The sequence below is a fragment of the Sinohyriopsis cumingii genome, chromosome 8 (assembly GCF_028554795.1).
Source record: "Sinohyriopsis cumingii isolate HCF-2022 chromosome 8, ASM2855479v2, whole genome shotgun sequence".
Taxonomy (NCBI): Eukaryota; Metazoa; Mollusca; class Bivalvia; order Unionida; family Unionidae; genus Sinohyriopsis; species Sinohyriopsis cumingii.
This window is the reverse complement of record NC_142968.1, coordinates 75,314,072-75,341,829: the sequence shown is the minus strand read 5'-3', so window position 1 is coordinate 75,341,829 and position 27,758 is coordinate 75,314,072. Positions and strand designations below refer to the sequence as shown.

Here is a 27,758-nt window from a genome sequence, read left to right as displayed (position 1 = left end):
ATTAAATTTACTTTTCCCTACTTGGATCGAGCGTGCTTTGTTGTGCAGGACGCAGTAGGAGAAATAATTTAAAGCAATTAGAGTATGTACATTTACCTGTACATATATGAACATATTTTATTACCTAAAAGAGAACAATTTTAATGTACAGTGAATCATACGTGTACAAAACTGAGACATAATGTACATTACCCTTGCTTGATGTGAAGATAATAATAATCCAGTTTCTTTATTTTCCTTCATTTTGGTTAATTGTGCCCGATTTAAGGTATACCAGTCATGGAATGTATTTGTCTATCTAGGTATAGTAGCTATGGATGTACAGACTGTGTCAATGGTGCCCGATTTACTGTATATCAGTCATCTGAATGCATTTTTCTATCTATGTATTGTATATATGGATGTACAGACTGTGTCAATGGTGCCAGATTTAATGTATATCAGTCATTGGAATGTATTACTGTGTCTAGGTATTGTAGATATGGATGAACATACTGTGTCAATGGTGCCGATTTAAGGTATATCAGTTATGGGAATGTATATTTCTGTCTGGGTATTGTATATATGCATGTACAGACTGTCAATGGTACTTAATTTATGGTATATCAGTCATGGAAATGTATTTCTCTGTCTAGGTTTTGTAGCTATGAATGTACATAATTTGTCAATAACTCGCCTCCTTTGCAACGAAGTAGTTGACATAACTATAAATCCAATTGTTTAGTTACTGAAGTATTTTGAAGGTAGAGCAGCTACCCGAGGAAAATCACGGAGGGTAATGAAAAACACTAGAAAAAAGAAAGAATAATACATATATCACATATATCCTGTTAAATGGCGCGCGCACACACACACACACACACACACACACACACACACACACACACATATATATATATATATATATATATATATATATATATATATATATATATATATATATATATATATATATATATATATATATATATATATATTAATGAATCTTCTTAGAACTTGCATCCTCACCTGTAGTTAATTTTATGTAGCATAATCGCAATTACTTTGCACTTTTCACAATTCATTTTTACATATCTTATATATATATATATATATATATATATATATATATATATATATATATATATATATATATATATATATATATATATATATATATATATATATATATATATATATATATATATATATATATAACCTCCTAAACAGAAATCCACTGCCCCCGACTGGAGCATTACAACAACTTTGAGAACGGGAATGTAGTTTATTCGAACCAACCCATAACAGTGAACAGTACCGCAACATTCTACTGTGACCCTGGTTATGAAAGATTTGGACCAGCTGTACGCACGTGTCAAGGAGATGGTTCATGGTCGGATGACGACTGTGTAACGTGCCAACGCTTGGAATATGCAAGTAAGTTTAGCACCAATTTTTGAATTGATCCATAACACACCGTAGAGATTTGTGGATAGTCATCTGTTCAGTTGACGTCACTTCATTCGTCTTCATATGAAGGCTTCGTTGAGTTCGTGAACTCTGGGATCATATTATTTTCACAAGTTGAATGAAATAACGAGGAAAGAACACTAAGATCAGGAAATTATGATAACATTTTGCTTTGCTCTCAAGGACAACATAATTCTGATTTCTGTAACAGACATGCCATTTATTTTCTTTCTTGTTGAAAGGAGTCGCGGTGGCTGAGTGGTTAGCGTGAAGGACTCACGATCGAAAGGGTGTGAGTTCGAATCCTATCACTGAACCAGCCTGGATCACCTATCATGATATAACCTTGGGCAAGGCGCTTTACTCCATTTGCCTCGGCACTAAATAATCTACTTGTGTTGATCTGCCGTAAAGCAAACCATCAAACAAGCGTGAAAGTTTCTTTTTCTGACACATAAATAACAAGACCGGACTAACCAGATGGACTAATAAGGTCACAACCTTAGGTCTTCGTATTTTGTACTGCCATCCATTCCAACATATAAAACGTACGTAGACCCTTTCCTCCTGTTGGCTGTAGATCCATCATAACCATAACTTTAACCCATCCCAGATAAAGCGGATCTCTGTGTACGGTTGTATAAGTTGACAGAGTCGAAAACTGTGACGATAAGATGATGCCATTTTATTGTTTCTGCACATTAATGCATCAAATATTCAAATATGTACCATATTTCTGACCAAAGGAGTGTTTACTTTCGTCGAAAACGTGTTCTCTATTCGTTTTAGCTATCTCTCTGTTATATTGTTGAACGTTGATTCGGCTCATTTGAACAATTGTAATTAACTATTCAATTAACATTGTTCATTTTCTGGAAGCTGCAAGTGTTTAAAGCACACATTTGACATGTACGATATTTGTTCGCCACCGCAACTTGCTGAATTTTATATTGAAAACGTGGATATTTGTAAGCTGCACATTTTGTACGAAAACATTACTTCTTTTTACTTCTTACAGACACATTTACCATAAACAATCTATCATATATTAAAATATTTTGCTATGACTTAGATTTGACGCTAACTTCAATCTCAGTTTGACAGAAATACAATTATTGGACACTTAATGATTTATTCCATTGGGTATTTCTTATGAAAGCCAGATATGTCAAATTAGTCATGAACATTTTTCGAGCATGTCATTTCTCTCAACAGCCAGATATCCATCGATTTCTTAAAGCGGTAGCTGTATATCGATTTACAGTGCATTGTAGTGATATGCGAAGCTTTTACGATTCCTCTTAGTTAACCTGAAACATCATGTAATATATAAACACCATCCCTCTATCAGTATCGATAAATATTATTATCATCCTTCTATCGGGATCGATTAAGATAATGACCAATACTTTATTGGTGTAGATTGAGCTCAGGTTTCCAAGAATGGTCCACTGTACCTGAGTTAAGTTTGAAACCATCATAACATCCGCAGATTCATAAAGTTTTATCCATGGTGAACTTATTTATTATTTGTTGATGGGAAGCCAGCAGTTTATGTTCTCTACATTTAATAAATTGCTTTGTTTCATGTTAGTCCGTTAATTAGTTGATTTTCCAAGTGACATAAGTATGTATGTATGTATGTATGTGTGTGTGTGTGTGTGTGTGTGTGTGTGTGTGTGTGTGTGTATGCTTATTAATGATTCGCTTTTATTTTCAGATGAGCCGCCAACATTGAAAACCTCTTGCCCCGCACCTTGTGTTCCGTATGGTGCAATAAAAGAAGGGTCCAGCTACGAAATAGGAGATATTGTGCTCTTTCAATGTCATGCAGATTTTCATTACCTTGATACTGTCCATACAATTGCTAGGGTTTGCTTGGAAAATGCTATGTGGAATGGGACGGATATACGTTGTACCGGTAAGTTCATAATTCCAAAGAGAACGGCATCGCACGGTATAAATTTTACAATACATTTGTTTGATCTATGCACTATATCACGTGCATAAACGTGTTTTATATCAAGCTGAAACTAGCAGACTGTATACCACATGTTTAATAATAGATTGGGTGCATGTTTAATAATCACAACATCTTTTGAATGTTTTGCTCACATCATCCATTGCAGGTCATAAATGGACTGGGATGACAGTTATCTTTCCTATATAGTTTCGACATTTGTTTCTCAGTACTGAACTTTCCGACCGCTCCGGTGGCCTAGTGATTAGAGCGTTCGCCCCGGATGCGGAAGCTCGTATGTTCGAATCCCGGCCGAGTCATACCAAAGACTTCTAAAAATCGTACTAACAGCTGCCTCACTAGGCGCTCAGCATTATGAGGTTAGTATTAGGACTCTTCGACCTGCTGTCAGGATAATGTGACTGGGTGGGACATCATGCTACGTGTCTGCGGCATGATGCCCCAGTGCCAGACATCTCTTTAAGCTGCTACACTGCAGACATCGTAGAGTATATCACTGGAAAACTGTTAAAGCTACGTTAAAAATCTAAATCACACACACACACGCTCGTACGCAAGCACGCACACACGCACACACACACTTTGTCCAAATCCACATAAATCATATATTAATCTAAATTGCCTTCAAAGATGAATTCACGGCGAAGTTCGTGTCATAAATTATCCTTCATTTCTTTTGGTCTGTAAACAGACTAACGGAATGAGTCACATATTTCACTATTGGTTCAGCATCAATGCATCATTACTCACTGTGAACTTGTCGCTAAACTTCACACAGACAACCGCAACATAATGCTCATATTCTAAACAATAAACTGTGACGTTTAATTCTTTATCAAAAATGGCTAAATCTAACCCTTGTATTACCACCAAAATGAGAGAGGAAACCAAATGTTCTGAAATAGACTGTGACTACATGTGTGGGTACTGAACCGGAAATGAAAATTCGTAGTCCGAATGTAAGTTACGAGTCTGTTGTTGACCTTAGGGGAAGCAAAGTTAAGCATTATATGAATAGTCTATCGGAATATTTTTATTATCAATGATTTTCATAGGATTCCCCAAACTGGTTCTATAGCTCTTCGGCAGTTTTTCAACAACTGTTTACGATTATGATTATGTATTGGGAATCAATCTGTGCCATAAAATAGGTAATGGCAGGTGGTGCATGCAAATCAAGCAATACCATATCCTGGCATCTGCTGCCAATTTGCCACCCACCCACCCCCGCCCCCGGCCCGGCGCCATGTGTGCTTAATGTTTAACTAACATAACAGCATTTGTAAGTCCAACTGTCAACTTTTGCCGCTACCTTTGGAAAACCGTAAAACACTTGTGTTATTGAATGTGTTTGGCATTATTCAATTATGGGCTTAATGAAAACTCGTTGGAGTTTAGGTAGGACAACCTTCATTTAGCTCTGACGTTACATATTATATTAAAATGAAACCTATTATGAAAACCATTTCCATAAACCTTTCAAAATAAAATGATTATTGATATTTATTCATATGGGGATAATAATTAGAACAAGCACATTTTATGGTACATATACTAATATTTAGGTGCGGTTATGTGATGCGAATAGTTCCCTGCACAATTAGTAATAAAATATATGGATTACTAGATGCTCAATCAACACACAGCAATATCAGCAGGTTCCTCCACGGACTGTTTGAGACCCATTGAAATTGATACTGTAGTAGGACTTTTGATAGTTCCCGTCCAATTCCTTCAGCCAAAGGATCGATTTTATTTCAGGGGCTTAAACCAAAAATATAGAAGTCTTTCGATTCATAGAAAATATTTGTAGATTGTTACTTATTATCTTGTATTTATAGCGTATTTTTGGAAATATACGGAAATTGTAACAGGTTATAAAACTAATAATCCAGTAAACGAGCTGAAGTAGCGCAAATGTAGACAAATACGTACATAAAATAAGAGTGAGCATGGATATTGAGTGGCTCATTTTCAAAGATAGGAAATCATTAATTATGAACTTTTTAAATGCAGGATGATACAATTTTTCATTCTAAACACAAGGCCAAAGAAATTTACACAAAGGTTATATGGAACAAAATTTGGAAAATATTTTAAAAAGAAAGTAGAGGATCACAAGAACGATTATATGAAATGGAGAAATAAAGAAGCCAGAAAGGAATTACGCAAACAATTAGCAGAAATATAAACACGCAAACAAACAAAATGAGCGAATAAAAGAGAGCAAATGCGTTTCAGCCCTTGATTTTCTTAACAGTTTTGAATGTGTAACTGGCATTCGTCAAGAGAAGCGTTTGTCGTCTTTTTATTTTCCATGTTTCTGGATAACATTGAAGACAAATTGGTAAACAAGATGTTAAATGTGATTCCATTGGTATGCTACAATGTTTTATGACTTTATAGCCAGATGATCTAGTGATGCCATAGTTATGCTACAATGTGTTTTGACTTTATAGCCAGGTGATCTAGTGACGCCATAGGTATCCTGCAGTTGTTATGACTTTATAGCCAGGTGATCTAGTGACGCCATAGGTATGCTGCAATGTGATCTTGTGACGCCATAGGTATGCTGCAATGTGTTATGACTTTATAGCCAGGTGATCTAGTGACGCCATAGGAAACCTACAATGTTTTATGACTTTATAGCCAGGTGATCTAGTGACGCCATAGGTATCCTACAATGTTTTATGACTTTATAGCCAGGTGATCTAGTGATGCCATAGGTATGCTGCAATGTGTTATGACTTTATAGCCAGGTGATCTAGTGACGCCATAGGTATGCTACAATGTTTTACAACTTTATAGCCAGGTGATCTAGTGATGCCATAGGTATGCTACAATGTTTTACAACTTTATAGCTAGTTGAATTAGTGATGCCATAAGTATGCTACAATAGTTTATGACTTTATAGCCAGGTGAATTAGTGATGTTTTCTGAGTTAATTAAAACCCCGGATATTCGTTTACTTTAACATTCGATCCCTGTTAAAAATACAAAAGGCGACCCAACGCAGAATGGCGTCTTTTAAATGCTATCACAACTGACGGGGATCTTTCAATATAGCTAAAGTAACAATAGCTGTAGAAGCGTAGTAAGCATTATTGCAATGGATAAATATTTATACAAGTTTCTAAACGTGCCCACCAAAGTATTATATTCTAAAGTGACCTACCAGTAAGATTCCTTTTATTTCCTGCTGTCACAACACCAGTTGGGTTTGTCAGCAATTGCAGTTAGTGTTACATCACCGAATGTATGGCTAATGGAAGAGTAATATTCTGCAACTGAATTTCTTTCCAGCTTCTTGGTCATCCAATCAGATCTGTGAAGATTGATACTTTTGTGTAGCATTTCAGTTTTTTTTTTCCGATATTAAAACCTAACGGTTTAAATCAAGAAGACTTGAAAAAGACATTAACGCGCAAGTAAAATCATCATTTTTTTCACAGCCAGCACAATCACATTTAAATATTTTAAAACTTTCTTATTAGTCGCGCACTCACCTATAATTACTATCAGAATTCGTGAAATATCCTGGATTAAATTTGCGGTTATACAAATGTACATTATAAAAAAGATGGTTATGGTTCGTCCATTTGAAGGTCGATATAAAGAGATATACAATATCATCAGTCAAGTTGAAGCCAATTAGTAACCTCCTAAAATATTTCCAAGATTTTTCCAAGTGGAAATAGTTATATATAAAGTTTTGTAATTTAAAAACTTTTGTGTTTATTGTTTGTCTTCTGTATGTTTTGTGTTAGCCTTCAAACACACACACACACACACACACACACACACACATACACACACATATATATATATATATATATATATATATATATATATATATATATATATATATATATATATATATATATATATATATATATATGTATTGTGACTATAAGGAATATATGAACAGTGACAAAATTTAGTTAAATCCTTTCAAAACAAAATGTGCATGCCCATATTATAAAGACTGAATCAAGAGGTGGAATCATCACAATCTAGCCGTTCGATCTAAGGGCTTGTATTTTGCAGTGAGTTAGAAGATGAGTATCTCTTTGCATAAAAATTCCTATGTTGCATGTCGCTAAGAAAGACAAATATATAAACATCCATTTTTCAAAGGCTCGAATTCGTTAAATTTATTAAATTACAAGCATCACCGACATCTGCCGAGGAGAGAAAACTTGGAAATTTTACCATTATACAGGCAGTAGTAAATATACGGTGAATGCTACTTAAATTACATCAGATTGGAATATACAATTATCAGATGATAAATAATAACTAATACTACTACTACTAAATATTATTTTGTTCTCGCTGTACCTTACATCCCATTAATATTTCATTATACGCTGCCATCTATACTATTATATATCTATTTAATGTTGTTATATTAATACTAAGAACATCTTTTGGAATATTTCTTATATACTGATGATACTTTATGCTTGTAGTTAAGCACAAGTATGTGACTGAACATACCCCGGGCCATTTACAGGATAGACATATACTCATTTACAAAGGGATATAAGCCGAGATCATTACATATGTTCAGAATCGATATAAAATGTGCACACGTGTTTGCATTTCTGCAATAACTACCCAATGTCTGTCAATGGAGGTTATATATGCCTTTCTCCCTTTAGATAAGCACGTGGGGCAATGGTTTATTTCACATGAATTCAGCGATTGGCATTAAAAAGGGAAGTTAATATTGGAAGCACTTTGTCTTCAGAGACCTCTTTTATCACTACCTTTGCGAGGCAAAGGGGCCCCTTTCGGCATTAATGAAATTGCAGGTTAAATATGTTATCAGTCATGAAAGGTTAACGTTTTCCTTGACCATTTACATTGTTATCCCTGGGTAATAGAGTAATCCAGAGTAAACCAAGCCAAACATTATAGAAAAAATGATGAAAATTAAGGAAAAGATATTAATTGCCTGTTTACAGAAGCAAAATATCAAACTTAGATATTGATCATGAAATGGTGTTTAGTGGTCCATTCCGTGCTGCTAGATATGTCCTGTTCGTGACGATTGCAGTATGTTTAGACAAGCTTAAGGATAAAAATTTATGTTTTTCTTTCGTAAGCATTAAGAATTGAAATCATGTAGTGCTACTTGAAAGTCACGAATTGGTAAGCATACATTATGATCTAGGTTAGTTCCTTATTAAGCGAGATCATATAGGTTAGCTCCTTACTAAGAAAGTTCATCGAGGTAAGTTCCTTAGATAATCATGATCAACTAGGTTAGTTCCTTAGATGAACACGACCTTTTATGTTAGTTCCATGGATACACAAGATGATCCGGATCAGATCCTTAGATAAAAATGATAATCTAGGATAGTTCCTTAGATAAGCGAGATCACCAAAGTTAGTTCTTTAGATCAACATGATCATATAGGTTAGTTCCTTAGGGAAGCAATATCATCTAATTTAGTTCCTTAGATAAGAACGTTCATCGAGGTAAGCTCCTTGAATAAGTATGTTCAGTTAGGTTAGTTCTTTAGATGAACAATTTAATTTAGGTTAGTTCCCTGGATAAACAAAGTTGATCCAGGTTAGTTCCTTAGATAAGCATGATAACCCAGGTCAGATCATTACATGAACACGATCATCTAGGTTAGTTCCTTAGATAAGCGAGATGATCCAGGTTGGTTTCTTAGACGAACAAGATCATCCAGGTTAGTTCCTTAGATGAACACTATTCCTTAGATAAGGAAGATCATCTAGGTTATTTCCTTAGAAAAGCAAGTTCATCCAGGTCAGTTCCTTGGGTAAACAAGGTCATCCAGGTTAATTCCTTAGATAAGCACGATAATCCAGGCCTGTTCCTTAGATAAGCATAACTATCGATGTTAGTTACTTAGATAAACATGATCATGTAGGTTACTTGCTCACAAAAGCGAGATTATCTAGTTTAATTCCTTAGGTAGGCAAGACCATCCAGACCAGTTCCTTAGACAAGCATGATTACATAAATTAGTTCCTTACATAAGCAATATCATGCAAGTTAGTTCCTTAGATAAACAAGACTATCGAGGTTAGTTCCTTAGATAAGCATGATTATGCCAGTTGGTTCCTTAGTTAAACAAGGCAACTCAGGTTAGTTTCTTAGATAATCTTTTTCATTCAGGCAGGTTCCTTAGATAAAAATGTTTATCCAGGTAATTTCCTTTGATAGGCATGATCAATTAGGTTAGTTCATTTGATATCATGATCATCTAGGTTCGTTCCTTAGATAAGCAAGTTCATCCAGGTTAGTTCTTATTAATAAGCATATCATCTAAACATTTTCCTTAGATAAACTAGTTCATCGAGGTTAGTTTCTTAGGTAAGCAAGACAATGCAGGTTAATCCTTAGATAATAATTTTAATCTTGGTTAGATCCTTAGATAAGCAGGACCATCCAGGTTAGTTCCTTAAATAAGCATGATCAGAAAAAGTTAAATCCTTAGATATGCATGTTAATCTAGGTTAGTTCCTAAGTAAGCAAGATCATCCAGTTTAGTTCCTGAGATGAACAAGATCATCTGGGTCAGTTCGTTAGATAATCATGATCATCAGGGTTATTTCATAAGATAAGCAATATCATCTAGGTTAGGACATTATATAAACAAGATGATCCAGGATTGTTCCTTATATAAACAAAGCCATCTAGGTTAGATTCTTAGATAAACAATGTCATCTAGGTTAGATCCTTAGATAAACAAGGTCATCTAGGTTGTTTCCTTAGATACTCATTATTATCCAGGTCAGGTCCTTAGATACGCATGACCATGTAGGTGAGATCCTTCGATAAGCTAGATCATCTAGGTTAGTTACATAGATAAACACGATCATCTAGGTTATTTACTTAGATAAGCAATATCATGCAGGTTAGTTCATTTGATGAACAAGATCATCCAGGTTTAATCCTTAGATAAGCATAATCGTCAATGTTAGTTATTATCCAGGTCAGGTCCTTAGATAGTCAAGGTTATTATTATCCAGGTCAGGTCCTTAGATACGCATGACCATGTAGGTCAGATCCTTCGATAAGCTAGATCATCTAGGTTAGTTACACAGATAAACACGATCATCTAGGTTATTTACTTAGATAAGCAATATCATGCAGGTTAGTTCATTTGATGAACAAGATCATCCAGGTTTAATCCTTAGATAAGCATACTCGTCAATGTCAGTTACTCATTCAAGGAAGTTCATCTAGTTTAGTCCCTTAAATAGGCAAGACCATCCAGGTTAGTTCCTTAGATAAGCATAATTATCTAGGTTATCTCTTGACATAAGCAATATCATCCATGTTTGTTCCTTAGATAAGCAAGTCCATTCAGGTTAGTTCCTTAGATAAGAAATATCTTCCACATCAGTTCTTTTGATAAGCATGGTCATCTAGGTTACTTACTTAGTTAAGCAGGGTCATCTAGGTTAGTTCCTTAGATGAACATGTTCATCTAGATTAGTTCCTTCAATAAGCATTCTAATCTAGGTTAGTTCCTTAGATAACGCAGATCATCCAGATGAATTCATTAGATAAGCATGCTCGGCCAGCTTAGTTCAAAAGATAAACAAGATCATCTTGGTTAATTCCTAATGTAGGATTGGTTAGTTTCTTGATATGCAAGACCATCCAGGTTAGTTCCTTAAATAAAGAAGTTCATCCAGGTTAGTTTATTTCATAAGCACGATCAGCTAGTTTAGTTCCTTAGATAAACAAGGTCATCCTGGTTAGGTCCTTATATAATCTAGAAGATCCAGGTTAGTTCCTTAGAGAAACATGATCATATTTGTTAATTCCTTAGATAGGCATGATTATCTTGGTTAGTATTTTTAGATAAGCACGAGATTCCAAGCTAGTTCCTTAGATAAGGAAGACCATGCATGTTAATTCCTTAGGTAAGCAAGATAATCTAGGTTAATTCATTAGATAAGCAAGACCATCCAGGTTAGTTCCTTAGATAAAGAAGTTCAACCAAGTAAGTTCATTTGATGAGCATGATCAGCTAGGTTAGTACCTTATATAAACAAGTTCATATTGGTTAGTACCTTGTATATGGAAGTTTATCTCGGTTAGTTCCTTAGTTAAAGAAGTTCATCCAGATTTGTTCCGTTGATACGCAAGCTCATCTATATTAGTTCCTTAGATAAACATGTCCATTCAGGTTAGTTCCTTAGATAAACGAGATCATGCAGGTTAGTTCTTTAGATAGGCAAGTACAACCAGGTAAATCCCTTAGATAAGCATTTTAATCTACCTTAGTTCTTTAGATAATCATGATCATCTAGGTTTGTTCCTTAGATAAGCAAGACCATCCAGATTAATTCCTTGGAGAAGGAAGATCTTCTAGGTTAGTTCCGTCAAGACCATCCAGGTTAGTTCCTTATATGTACGTGATGATCTATGCTTGTCCCTTAGATAAAGAGTATCATCCAGGTTAGTTCTTTAGGTAAGGAAGTCCATCCAGGTTTTTTCATTATATTAGCATGTCGATCCAGGTTAGTTCCTTAAAGAAACAAGACCATCTAGGTTAATTCCTTAGATAAACATGATCATATTCGTTTAGTTCATTAAATATGCAAGACCATCTAGGTCAATTCCTTAGATAAACAATGTTTCATCTGTGTTAATTCCTTTGATAAACATGATCATCTAGTTTAGTTCCTTAGATAGACAAGGGTATCCAATTTAGTTCCTTAGATAAACAGGATCATCCAGGTTCGTGCCTTAGATAAGCATGATCATCTAGGTCAGTTCCTTAGATAATCATGATCATCTAGGTTATTTTCTTGGATAATCATGATTATCCAGTTCAGTTCCTTAGATAATCATGATCATCCAGGTCAGTTCCTTAGATAATCTTGATCAGCTAGGTTATTTTCCTAGATAATAACGATCATCCAGGTCAGATCCCTAGATAAGAATGATCATCTAGGTTATTTTCTTAGATAAGAATGATTCTCCAGGTCAGTTCTAAGATATCATGATCATCCAGTTCAGTTCCAATGATAAGAATGATCATCTAGGCTATTTTCTTACATAATCATGATCATCCAGGTCAGTTACTTAGATAAGAATGATCATCTAGTTCAGTTCCTTAGATAATCATGATCATCTAGGTCAGTTCCTTAGATAATCACGATCATCTAGGTTATTTTCTTAAATTAGAATGATCATCCAGGTCAGTTCCTTAGATAATCGTGATCATCTGGGTCAGTTCCTTAGATAATCATGATCATCTAGGTTATTGTAAAAGATAAGAATGAGCATCTAGGTTATTTTCTTAAATAATCATGATCATCCAGGTTAGTTTCTTAGATAAGTTTGTTCATGTAGGTTAGTTCCTTTGATTAAAATGATCATATAGGTTAGTTCATGAATGTATTAAATGATTAAGGACATCTAAGATGTTGCCTTCATTTGCAGGATCATCCATTTTTTGCTTCACATTAATTAAATTATCCATGTTATTGCCTTGTATAAGCAGGGATATCCCGGTTAGTGCCTTTCGTTAGCAGTATCATCCAGGTTATTGCCCTACATAAGGAAGTTAATTTCAGTAAAACTGAATTTATAACTAATGCACCAGATTTCATCAAACGTGTAGAACAACGAAGGAAACACATCATGATCTATATTTGTGCTATGGTACCAAAAGTTTACAAGTTTTCACATGTAAGACAATTTGGAAGTATAACAGAAATTCGACCATATTTGAAGAATCCTATGCTGATACAATACTATTTCCTTAATATAAGGTGCAATCAGTATAATAATACGATTTATTGTTTGCTAACCCATCTATACAAATATATCGATGTCATATGGTTGAATGGCAGTGGCTTTTTTTAAAGAAGAAATAAATCTTCATTCGCTGTAAACAATGCTTGATTGCACTCCTGGGACACTGCTATAGTTTTGCTACAGATACAGAAAATGAAAATTATATTAACAATGGCACAACATTAATCATTTCCTTAAGATATTACTACGTTAATTGTCTAATCGTCTATTCAAGGTATTACTAAACTAACTGGGCTAATTGTCCCAAGTTATTATTACACCAATTGGACTAATCATTGCTTCAAGGTATTACTACACTAACTGGGCTAACCAGACCTTTTTGCATCCTACGGTAATCCGTAAGAAAATGGCTGATATTTTCCCCTGCATTTTCATGGAGATTTGATTGGCTTGGAGGAATGTTCCATGCATTCAACAGAAAGCATCATAGAATCGTAAACAGAAAACATTTTTGGGATTAACCTCCGGTTGTTAGCGTTGAATGACCAATCAGACTGGTGCGATTAGGCCTGTAGCATACTTATTACTTGCAATAAATGTTCCAGTTATTACAATCAAATGCAGCGATTTATAGAATGTGTGTGTGATTTGGATTTTTAACGTAGTTTAAAAAATTTATAGTCAGATCGCTACGATGTCTGCAGTGTGGCAGTTTATGGTGATGTCTAGCACTGGGGCATCATGCCGCATACATGTAGCACGATGTCCCACCCATTCACATTATGCTGACACCAGGCTGACCAGTCCTAACACTAACCTCTTAATGCTGAGCGTCTAGCGCGGCAGCTGTGAATACCATTTTTGTAAGTCTTTGGTATGACTCGGCCGGGGATCGAACCCACGGCCTCTAGAAGCCGTTCTAACCACTAGTCCACCGGAGCGGTGCTATTTATAGAATATATCCATACTGTATGCTAAGTTTTGAATACCATTTTTGTAAGTCTTTGGTATGACTCGGCCGGGGATCGAACCCACGACCTCTAGAAGCCGTTCTAACCACTAGTCCACCGGAGCGGTGCTATTTATAGAATATATCCATACTGTATGCTAAGTTTTGCATGCTATGTCCATGGTGGTGGCTAACATGAGAAAGCTAGTATTGGTGCGTCGGAATATATGACTCGTGTTCTGGATTTCAGCAAATATGCAGTAATAATGAATGAATTATATATAGGGAACTTGATTAGCACGGCGATAGTTAAAGGCTGGTGGTAGTTGTTATGTATATTTGATTCAATTTATATTTGATTTAATTTAATTGTTTTTGCTGTTGTTAGTTTTACCTTTTTAATTGTATTAATGCTATAGTAATGTAACTTTATTTACTGGACTTGAAATTGTTCATTTCGGACTGCTTTTGACTTAAACAACCAACGGTATAAACTTTGTATAATGCCGACCTAGTTCCTGATCTTGATTCAGAACCAGTAACAGTTATAGTAAACAACTTTTTTAATTTGTTTTTATTCATTCTCAGAGTAAGATTCATGAAGTGGATTTGAGGTCATACATGGAGTACGTAACAAATAACATGTATCAATTAGATTTTTTCATTGGATTGATCGACATACGGGCATCTGTTTTGCATTGAATCTAGATTTATTCGTGATGTTTTGAGAAATAATTGTCATTCATGAGAAGCTAAAGTGTTTTTTGTTGTGACCAGTTTTGGGGCTAATTATTTTATCTTTCTTCAAATGTTTTGAATTCCAAGAGATTATATTCCCCTGGAAATGCTTGTGCTCGTAATTAATTCTGTAATCGGTACACATATGGAAAGTCCTATCTGGTTTCGGCACTAGAATACATGGTGAACTACAGTCACTTTTACTTGGTTCGATGAAGTCATTCTCCAGCAAATACTGAACTCATTTCTTACAATATTTTTTTGAAAGAGGAGTTTGCTTTCACCTCCCAGCAGCATTGATAATTTAAGTTCGGTCTCTCGCCTTCTTTTTAATGGTATACGAACCAAACTACTTAGCCTAAAGATGAATCGGGGAATGCGTACCAAAGCCATAACTATCACATGACTGAACGCTGATATATTTTGTTTGTTTGTTTTACCTTATTTTCATTTTGTCTGAAAAGATTAAAGATTAGCTTTTGCCGCCACGCAAGCCTCTGTATTTAAATTTAGAGATCTAGCCAAATAGATTAGTATCCGCTTTGTCGGCTGAAATAAATCTCTCTTTCAATACTTGCAATGGTCCACGGACAGTATGTCTAAACACAAGTTCAAAAAAGGGGCCCCGAGTGGCCGAGTGGTCTAAAGCGCTCTCCGTTACGGATCACTGCCATCTCAACTCTGTCTGGCTAGGTTCGAGTCTCGGATTCGGTCAATGTGGGTATGTGAGAAAGCTTGCCAGTAGCTTCTCGAGGGTCGGTGGTTCTTTCCGTGGTTTTCCTGGGTTCTTCCTCCACCATTAATACTGACCGCCATGTATAGCCTATCGTGTGCTGATAAATGGCGTTAAACCCTACAACAACAACAACAAGTTCAAAAGGACTAAAACTTAGAGACTTTTACACCGACTCCCTAACATCGAACAACAACATTTGCACATCCTCGTCCCAATCTTCTACTGTCTCAAAAGAATAAGGTCTATTCTTGCTCTTTAAAGTCGGATGAAACCTTTCCAAAGCACCTTTACTCTAAGGTTGATAGCCAGAGAATCTAAAACGCTGGATACCTAATTCATGCAAGACGTACTTTAATATACTAGACATGAAATTAGATCCTTGATCAGACTGACTAGACTTGGATCGGCCAAAATGTGTAAACAAAACTTTACCAATAGTCTTACGCTTAATATTCCATAAAGGATTAGTTTCTGGAGATCCTGTGGACGCACACATAATCGTCAACAAACATAACTTGCCTAACTTGGCTTTAGGTAAAGGGCCGAATCAGTCTGTCATTATTCTACCAAATTATTCGTCATACTCAGGAATAGGTTACTGATGAGATTTGATTATCTCCTGAATGAGTTTCCTACCATTTGACGTGTACGAGAGGATCTGCAAAATTTGGAAACATCACTTTTAATTTTGGGCCAAAAATTGATTTAAGATCTTGTGATAGGTCTTATTGACTCCTAAATGAGCAGACAAAGGTTTGTATTGAGCTAGGCTACGCATTTTCTGTTGATATGACCCAGGAAAAACACTCTCATAGCTTATTGACTACCCATCACCAGCGGGTACCTCAGGTTGTCTCCACAGTTCCGACCTGTGAATCAAAGAGGGCACACTGACGAATAAAAAACTAGCATCGAATTCGTTGCATAGGTGTACGCTGCTATCCACCAAAACTACTAAAAAACATACGACCTCGCATGATTTCTTTCTTATTACATTCCGGAGGAATTTGAAAGATTACGCATAAAATAACTGAAACTTTATCAGAAAAAACGGTTCCTCGTCGTGCTTGGAGCACATGCGATCGAGATAGTCTTTGTTCTCAACGGTTTTAAGAGGGACGTTTTTTCCATTCGAATTCCCAAACTAAGCACAAACATCAACAATTGTCGGCCTTATAAGTGATAGATTATTTATACACATATTTCGTATATAAATGCATTACACGTTTTAAATAATGATTTTGTTTGTTGTGTTTGCGAAAATGTTGATACCATTTTAATGCTAATTGTATACTTGAGTTAAAATATGACACGCAACAAAAAAACTATATGTATATGTATAGTTTGTTTTTGCATTTATATTAACTTGGTTATTTCTTTTAAAATTAAATTTGGATTATTCGAATTTTGCATCATGCTTCCCAAAGTGATGGTTTTATTACAATTTTTAAAATTAAGCATTTACTTGTAACGGGTGTAATACTTTAAATTCTGGATTGGGCCTTCTCCATTCAATATCTATAATTGGAAATTTATTTTTAATATCAAGTAATTCAAACTTTAAAATTTACTTAAGTCGAATATAAGATTTATTAGGGAAGTAAACATATTTTAACTTTATAAAGAGCTGAAAATGTAATAAAATATTGTCCTTGTTGGGGCTGAGACTATAAATGACAGCAAGGAATGTCCTACTATTTAATTAAATTTATGCCATACTGACTTCAATTGTAACTGATGTTATGACGTCAGTGAATGCATATAAAGTGACTCTCACTAATTAGCAAACAAAGTTAAATGCAGATTGATGTCAATGTGCCTGTAGTGGCTTATTTTGATGTGCCATTATTATTTCCTTCTTTTTTAAGAGATTATGATAAATTGTCGTTTTACATTGATCTGATATAATTTAAATTTACTGGTTATGAAATATTTTGTCAGTTCGAGTTAGGAAACACGTTAACGCACAGTAAAGAACGTAAAACTTTCCCTTCGATCATTAAGGCAACTTTGTATAAATTGTTTATTTATTTATTGTAACTTTAATATTTGTTTTCCTAAACATAATATATTATCAATTGTAGATCAAAAGTGTTTGTTTTATTTTTATATGATAATTATACATCTACGATATAACTTTCATGGGTATAATATTTAAAGAAAGCGTTAGTTTAAACTTAAACAATACCTAATCCATGCTAGAAATTATGTTAATTAATAACCATGTCTAATTTTGCAAGAGATAAATTTTGTTAATTTGTCCTCTTCCAACAAAATATCTTTTTGAAGTTTCTCTTGTTGTTCGTTCTTTCTCATCGATCTCCAGCAGCGTGTTGCACCTTTGACTTAATGGTCGAAAATCCTAATTTCATGAATATACACTTGTGTGTAGTAGTTCAAAATTATCTTAAGAATCTTGCATTTTGGTAGGAATATTTCAGAAATATTGTCTCGAATATTTTCCTAAGAATATTTTTGCTGATATTACTGGTCATTTTCACGATAGCGTTTCAGGTGGCGCTATACAGTTTCGCATTTTGCATAGGGTTAGGATTTTAAAGAAAAATAATGTCCCCGGCTTTCCTCACTGGTTATACTGGCTATTTAAAAAAGACCTTGTATATCTTAGGTCTAATGCAAAGAACCTTTAATTCCCTTTATTTTGGTGTATGATTGATGGGTGTACTATGGGTTATAGAGTATACAGCTTGGCCTTACTTCAAATGTGCACCTTTCAAAAAAGTGCTAGCTCTACTTGGTCATTTTCACTTCCTGAACTTCAGAGGTAAATTATATAAAAAAGAGCCGATAACTTTTTTTACATTTTACATATTTGGTAATTCATTCATTGCACTTTCAGAAGCTGGTATTGTCTAGTCTGGCAAAATTCATTTTCCCTATTTTAATAGCTGCTATGTATAGTGTACTTTAGACTAATTCAGACTGATTTTTTAACACAAGGGAGCAGTCATTTTAGTTAGCAGTGTGCTTAAATCATGTAAAATTTCCAAAAGTACAATATCCAAAAGAAATATCATCCACATTACATTAATGTAGCATAGAGGTATGCAAACATTCTCTCCACTGTGCATGTTTTAAATGCGAACTACTTCACCTTACATACGTCACCCTCTCAAAAGTACATATTATCTGGTGAGCGCCACCTCAGCAGGAACGACAGTAAGTAAGAGGGCGGAGCTGATTGTTCGATATTGGAACTATCCACTTGTGATTTCCTTTTATTACTGTGATTACAATTAAGAGAATGTGTAGCCAAAAGAGCATCACTATGATCAATACATGCTGAATGATGCAAACTAGGAACAAAAGTTTTATCTTTAAAAGTTTTACCGAAAAAGGTGTCAGAAAAATGAATAATGTCCTGATAAACAAGATCATTCGCAAGATCATGCTTTGCTATAGCTCTAATAACTGCGTCAGCTGGATATAAACCATTTATTTCTACTTCAATAGGATCAACTCTTCTATCCGTGTGATGCAAGTTAGTTGCACGTGTATTAACGAATACCTTATCTCCATCCATGTCATTACCTAGAGAAAATGAACACCCTGCATAGGCAAAGGAATACAGTTCATATAGTCACTGGTTCCGAAACTAAGCCTGATGACAAATTAACACAATGGAGAGAAACATTAACAAATCGACGCCCTACTCACGGTATTAGATAACTTTCACTAGAAGAGGACTTTTCAGAAACGGGCATCGTACTTAATATCAAAATACTCTGAGAAGCTCATGTGTCTCTCAGTACCGTAATATGAGTATCATTACCTAAAGTCCCAAACCACCAACAGGTGATACTGCGCCCTTCGACATGACTGGCTCATAAGCCTCCATAGCAAGCGAAGACTTGGGTATACAAGCTCCAACTAGTGTATCTATTTCAATACATGATCGTGACCTTGACCTCTTAGAAACAAGAGCATTCGGAAATCTCTGCTAGAATTGTGTTGCTTATATTTCACCCTATAGCAGTTATAAATAATGTGCACTTCTTCTTACAACAAGCACAAGTGGGAAGTGAAAATGGTTTCCGACCCATCTTATCTTATCAGAAATGTGATTCTTCAGTTATACCAGATTGAGCCTTGTAGGTACTCAAACAAGAATGAAAAGGCTTCTTAACAGAAACACGTTGAGATGATATTTGACAATCTTGTTAAGTTTTCAGTCACAAACACAAACAATAGAGAACGCTAACCTGACGCTTTCGAACTCACGCTAAGGACTTCGTCAGTAGAGTGATTTAGTCCTAACTGGCTGTTAACGTCGCTTGAAGGATTGGCAAGCGATGTCAGATTGTCATAGATATGCGGAAGGCTGAACCGTCCCCTGCCCTTGTTCAAGGTCGTGTTGTGCGGATCGAAATCTTAACCAGCCACTCAAACGAGGCTTGTTTTCGATCTAGGAGTTTAGCTGAGATCCAAGTTACAGTATGGCCAGGGCAAACCTTGTGGATGTGCCGTGATAAATCCGACGAGGTCTAATATGTTCATTATATCTCGTTTTCAATGTCCTTTCTGTTTCCCCAATTTAGTTCGTGATGGAAATGCCTTTCACCGTGTTCATCACATTTATAGGATATATAGGTCCACAAATATCTCTCTTATCAGTCTTATCCATAGAGTGAACTAACATCTGTCTTAGGGTCCAGTACGGTTTGAAAAACACATAATTTTGTGTTGTTGGCAAACGTGCTTAAGGCATTCGGAAGTCCTTTCTACGTATGATAGGATAATGTTTCCTTTCGGAACTATTCTGCCAGCTGTCTACTTTCACTGGTATTGTTATTAACACTATAAATGCGTCTGTTGGAAACCTTCTTAGTCGCCCATTTCCGATAATGACACCTCTTTAGGGCAGCATTGTTGTAATCTTTTGGGTTCGACACAACGACTTTGGCTCTGATATGTAATTTTCTGACCACCCCAAGTTTTTCAAGGTACTGATTGGTGTTCCTAGGTTTACGACAATCCGTAATTTTCAAAGTGTAGTCGTTGTTTATGACGGTTTGTAGTGTCCAAAAAAGATCATCCGCCATTTTGTTCCTTTTCGATGGTGAATTTAATACCGTAATCAATGCTATTAATGTGATCTGTGAATTCCGTTACATTTTCTACCTTCTGCTTAGTGTGCGTATCGTCAACATGATTGTACTACCAACGCGGGGGTTGGGAGCAGTGCTATGGACTGAAAGTATTCCATATATAAATTAACACTATTGGGGAAACTGGTGAACTATTATTACTTATAATATTACAGCCTTTGAGATGAAGATTTTGTTACAAATGGAACATCCTACTCTCTTTCTAAGGTTTCAAATCCTTTCTCATTAAGGTACGTTTTAACGTCGCTACTGACAGAACTCTTCAATCAACATGAGTTGTTTAAGATCACCTTAACCTTTGTCAACCTTCTTAGCTGTACACATTCTAGTAAACAGTCGTTCTTTATTTCATGCAAATTCAAGATGAGTCTTTGTGTATTTCTAAAACTTTGACGACAGGCTTCAGACACCATCTAATAACCCTTGAAGATATATTTTTTGATCACATCAGTATCACCATCTTAATCAGACGAAAATGAAGTGAAGATTAGCTTCACCACTAAACATACTATGCAATTACAAAGTCCAATAATCTTTCAGACATTTCACATAATGAGCGACTTTGTAAAAACTATGCAACGAGAAAAGATAAAACCCAGCAAACATCCAATTTTCCAAAATATAAATGTATTTCCCTGCAATATAAAAAACAAACTAAGGGAAAGAAGTTAAATTAACTGATAGTATGCTATGAATTCCTATAATTTTTTCTAAATGTTACATCGGTTTCGCAGTAATTCAGAGACGACCCAAAGGTTGTTCGAATGAAGGTTATAACGTTCTTACGTCCTATCGGTGCTAAACAAAAATATTCTATAATATAACCGTTTACTTCAAGGCAAATCCAATGAAAGTTGAATGTCACAAATGTCCTCAAAGGTTTACGTAATCCAGTGCAATTAAATGTACATACAAGTCCTTGGATAATTCGCAATAGTATAGCAAGGTACTGCATGTATAGAATGAATGCGTTCCGCTCTGCAATTTCAGCGTTCAGTAAATATATAAATAAATCCCAATACCTCTCATCTCTCACAAGACGGAACTATAAATGAAGAATGAAACGCTGCATATTTAACTCCGTTATATTGTCCCTTTATATGCATCAAATGAACAGTTCTGAATCACGACAAAAGCTTAAATGTATTTAAAGTATTATGGATTAAGAAATATATTTAAGATCGATTCTGACATTGTTATTATTATTATTGTTTATATTATTATTATTATTATTATTATTATTATTATTATTATTACTTCACTTGGTTATTGATATAATTTAATGCCGTGTTCTTTTCTTTTCACTTTTCCTAGAAACGAAAAAGATAGGTGGAATGTTGCTTGGAGAAACCTTGAAGAACGTTGTAAATCGTGCAAAGCAGAACCGCAAAGAATGGGAGAATAAGAATAGTGATCAGGCGTCATCAAGAACTATAAATATTTACAAAAGTTTGGAATTATACTTACTGGTTGATACGTCAGGCAGCATCACGGATGAGACTTTTGCGACTATGAAACAATTTCTCAGTATCCTTCTTGAAAAGGTAGAATTACATACATACATACATACATACATACATACATACACACACACGTACATACATGCATGCATGCATGCATACATACGTACGTACGTACGTACGTAAACATGTATACTTCATAAAACGTGTCTCTAGAATTGCATTTTGCTGAATAAATTTGTTTCTGTTGATATTTGCAGACAAGACGGAGCTCCGGTGAGCATTTATATCAAATACAAATTGTTTACAGTTATAAAAAGATTTAACACAAAAAGGAACGTCCAGAGTCTGAGAGGAATCACCTAGTTCCCTTGATCTTTATTAGCTGCATCATTAATAGCATGAAATGTTACTGCCATTATTATTATTATTATTATTATTATTATTATTATTACTGTAGTTATCATTAGTATTGTGGCTTTTTATAGAGAAATATATAAGATTAGTGATATAAATGTCCTATACCACATTATCATCTTTGGAGAGCGCAAAAACAACTACGACTACTACTAATAACAATGAAAAGTTGCGGACAGAATACAGATTGGCACAACTCTGCATTATAACCGAGTAAAATTAATTGAGAGAGGTGGGGTAACAGTTTAACAGGATAATGAAAATCTATATGAAGAGATATACTGCATTTGTTTACATTTTGAGATGCGAACAACCGGGGGGAGGGGGGTTAAAGGTTACAAATCGGATAAAACAAAAATAACCACCAGCAACCTTGATAACAAGATTATTGAAACAGAAGGAGAACTTATATATTTGATACGGATAAATATGCAAATTTGTATTCAGCGAAATTGACAGTATAGTTAAAAGATATAATAAGACATCTGAAAGTACGGTTTCTTACATAAATGCCAGTCAGTTATGGGAGCACATGAACAGAATAAGAATTATGGGTAAAGAAACCCTCTCCACATTACACAGCCGGGCGAGAAAGATATTTACCTTGGGAAGGGTATATGTAGTAAGTCTGTTGGATCACCAATGACAGACTGATGTTGTTGTCATGCAATGGTATGAAGAAAAAAACAGCTATGGATAATTGGACAGTGATACCCATTTGTTTATCTTTTGTCATAATATCCCTCTGCTTAGAATATCAAAACGAAGAAGGGATGCTTGAAGAGAAATTTTCAATGTGATGAACCCTGAATAATACTTGTTGGTGGAGAAACATTTACGACATAAATGTTACATATTTGTTGGAAAGGAAAACATGTGATTTTTCATTTTGCTCAGACAAAAAATAAATTTCCAGATGAAATGTTAAACACTGCCATAATGACTCGAATTTGAACATTTTTCACTAAATGGGATATGATCAAAGTAATGGATCAGTATGTTCATTTATATTTTGCAACTGATACATTTGGAATTTACAATTTCAATATAAAACTATGAAAATTTCAAGATATACAATTTTATTTGCAGAATTATATTTTTCTAACTTTTCCGAGAAAATAATCCAGATCAACAATTTTACATTCTCCGATATTTCTCAAAATGGAAGACTTGAATGGAGAGGGTATTGATGGCATGTTATATGAACAAGTGCTATCTACATAAGGCAAGGAAGATTGCATACAAAAGGTCAAAAATATTTTGAAAACCGTAAGAATGACAGGTTGTACTTATTTGCTGTGAAAAGGAAAATATATGATGAATTCCTAAACAGTTTGAATCGACGATAAGAACATATCATTACAATAGAAGAAATAGATGATTTGTAAGAGGCACGCCTCATTTGTCCTTTCAGGTTGCAATGGAACATTCGTTTTTAGAGGAATGATTGAAGCATCTAGACATAGTAATATCAAGCAACATGGATGCTTCACGTTCTTTATAAATTAAATTAACGATTATTTTATCTAGAATGGACAAGGTGGCAAAATAACTGCGAATTAGACACTGAAATCAAATTCGTATTGCCCAAAAGACAAAAAAGGAACAATGAAAATATATCCACAAGTCACCAATATTCAAGACAATTATACTAAAGGTACACAAATACAAATGTTACAGGAACTACAAGGTAAGAAAAGTTATAGCATTGTAATAACTCATATGTTAATGACGATGAACAAATATTACAGTCAGAAAGTTAACGTTGATTCCAAGTAATTGCAAAAAATTTGAAATACATATATAATATAAAATCCTCAAATTGGTGTAATATATTTTTACAAGGTGAATGGTAATGAAGATTTGGTTGGTGTTGATGCAAAGAAAAGGGCGTACCTTTCTTTAAAATATCATTAACTAAAGGTACAGCAACGATTCATAAAATACCTTGTACTTTGCGTTTTCCTGGACATTTAGAATATGTACACATTTCACACATCATGTATTTATACAATAAAGTAAAAATACGGTTCTAGTTTCGTTAGTTAAGCTAAAACGTTATTGTCGATAAATGAGGGGCTTGAGATTGAACAAAGAACTAACAAGTTCAGCACCTTACGAATATGAGGTAGCTCAGTTTCACGCTACAGGTTTGCTGACATTAAACATTTTAAAAAATATTAAACAAGATAAACAAAATGTACTACGATGAAAAAAGTAACATGGAAACGATTGATATTTTGGACAGGAACAATTTAAAATAAAACTTGACACAGATAACTCTATGAAAAAAGACAAAGATCATAGTCTGATATGCAATTTTGGCAGAATCATGAAGACTGGCCAAAGTGTCTGGAAGCATTAGGGTGTGGTATATAATCTGGTAGCATTTTGATGTAGATAAACATACCAGGTACTGTATCAGGTACTATTCCTGAAATAGACGAATCAATATACAAATTTCATATTTATTTCTAGATCAAAAGTAATGAAATATATTGGAAAAAGAGAACGGGTGTCCTAGATAAAAAAAATATTGGTATTATATACTAAGGACGTTAATGAAAGATTGAGGATTGAGGATTAGGCGCGGTGCTTTGCTCTACATCAACGCAGATGGGGTATTTAGTGTCTAAAGTTTTGTGCTTGGTGTTAGTGTTCTGACAGGCGAGGAGGGATTAGGTAAAATAAATTAAATGCAACGTTTTATGTACGGTAATATATATTTTAAGTATATTGTTGCAAAACATGAATATATGACAGTTAGTTTTAATATCATCTGTCAGTTATAAAGTTTTGGTGGAGCTATTCGTTTTAGGAGAACCAAGTTATGACATAGATGAAACCCCCATGGTAAAATTCCAACAATGCATAGTAGGTTCAAAAATGAAACTTGACTGTGTCATTGGTATTGACGTTGTCTTTCCGTTACCGGACGATATGGTGATGAGAAGGGGTACTATTGTCGAACAGAACAACAAGACACAGCAAACCAGTTACTTGTTTAAAATTGGGCTAGACACTATCATCAGTACTGATGTAGTACAGAAGCTGTTCCAAAGGTTGAAAAACATTTTAGGACAGTATATCACCAATATATCAGATGAAAAAAGAAGAGAAAGTGGCATTTATAGAAGAAGGATTATGAGCCCAACGACGTTGTTAGATCTGCTAGTATAATCCGATACCTGGACCTTCAGTGGGCACATGCCAATATAAAAACACAATAAAATTGAAATGTCGTCAGTGAAATAAACATTTATTCTGATACTCATCACAGTGAGGGATGCCGTTGTTTAATTTTCGGAACGGTTTATGCCCCTTCAAAGAAAGTCTTTATCGCCGCAAGTAATGTCTGCCGGAGTAAGATGAACTACGTTGACGATATACGGAAAAAGTAATCTACTACTTTTCAGCCTAGAAAATAGTATGAATACTAACTTCGTTTTATCCTCGAAAAAGGATGAGTACTAACTTTATGTAATCCTAGAAAAGGGTGAGTACTAATTTCTGGTTATCATAGAAAATGTATGAGTACTAACTTCTTTTTATTCTAGAAAACATAAAGGCACACATACACGCACACGTACATGCAGGCCACTTCTTTTGCTAGTTTTTGGGGCCAAGAATCTGGGTCATAACTTGGAAACCTATTGAAATCCACACCCTATTTCTGTCTATATACATTCTCAGCATGAAAAGGCCAATTAATTTATTCATTCAGTATTCCTTCTGGGTCGCTTACAGCATGTTGCGGATATACTCATGGGTCGTAACTTCGAAACTGTTTACAGATCCATCCTGAATCCCCAACAGCCATCCATCCGTGATTACATGGCATAAAAGATAAATTCTTTGTATAGCAGCCAACAGAAGGCTGGTGATGCTACGAAAGGCAGAATATATTGTACCTTTCAGCCATTATTATTATTATTATTATTATTATTTCAGGTATTCGGGGCTAAAAATGACACAACTGACACTGATGTGTATTTGCGATACTTTGGGAAAGATGTGTCAAAGGAATTCCGGTTCACGAACCTGTCCCAGTTTCAAACTCATAATATGACCAGAGCTGATGCCAGAACTTTTACTGGTAATATCAGTACTTTAGTTCATAGTTTGACATATTTATATTCATTATTTATATAGGAAGTATATTTAAGGTATTAATGCAAATCTGTATCATAGTCGCGTTAAAAAAAAAAAAAAAACTTGCCGTGTTCTATATAACGAAACTTATAGCTTTACCGGTGCCAGTCCGTCACTGAAGTCGTCTGTGCAGTCCATCGCCTATGTCGTCCGCGCCAGTCAGTTACCTCCGTCGGTCTGCCAAGAAATTTGTTCTATCCCAAAATTGGTCATTGATTAGATGGAAAAATTCAGTTTTATTTCAAAGTGATCATGGTAAGGTTTTGTTTGCACTTTTTAACATTTAGTTTTGGTCGAATTACAGCCTCTTGCTTGACTTAGAAACTGACTTCTGGCATCACGACTTTTTATCACCCTAAAAACCTTTGAATGCATTTGAGGACTAAAACCAAATATGATTATTGGATCTAAACATTATTGCTATTTAATTTCTTTTGGCGTCAAAATATGATTGAATTATTGTCTTTACTTGACATGTAACTTCTGTTTCGAATATTGAAGTAATGTGTATTGAATTCACGTTGCTGAGGTGGGAACATGTTTCATAAAAACAAATTTATAATTGTAACACAATCAGTGCTCAATTCATTTAGCCTGTAAGTTTTCATTAAGAAAAGTAATATGTGTGATTGTTATGGTAAATATTACAAAGTTTTGCGACAGGTCTCGCAAAACGATGACAGTTATAGGAAGTAGTAATCTATTGCACCATCTCACTCGTGTAGGTGGGACATGACGACACTAAAGAAACCCCCCACCCACAGCTGACAGTTCTAGCAAATATTAATTTCCTTCACCAAGCTAAGTTACACAGCAGTAGGGCGACTCGAAATATCAAATGACACAATTGACAGTTCGAGCAAGTAGTGATATTTTACACTAACCCATTCGCAAACTGATTACGTAACACCACTATAAAATTAAAAAAAGAAATCGTTATTCACAAATATGCAATGGGTTACAAAAGCCTTCATTTATCGATGC

The 27,758-nt window shown here is 34.8% G+C and overlaps 1 protein-coding gene across 1 annotated transcript in view; it reads left to right on the top strand.

The window, feature by feature from the left end:
• Positions 1–27,758, top strand: part of LOC149793847 (complement factor B-like) — a 77,256-nt gene that overhangs the window by 16,312 nt on the left and 33,186 nt on the right. Inside the window, exons 5-8 of the mRNA XM_089967827.1 lie at positions 1,210–1,416; positions 3,170–3,370; positions 22,060–22,289; positions 26,574–26,718. Coding sequence (XP_089823953.1) covers positions 1,210–1,416; positions 3,170–3,370; positions 22,060–22,289; positions 26,574–26,718 — 783 coding nt within the window. The remainder of the gene's footprint in view (positions 1–1,209; positions 1,417–3,169; positions 3,371–22,059; positions 22,290–26,573; positions 26,719–27,758) is intronic.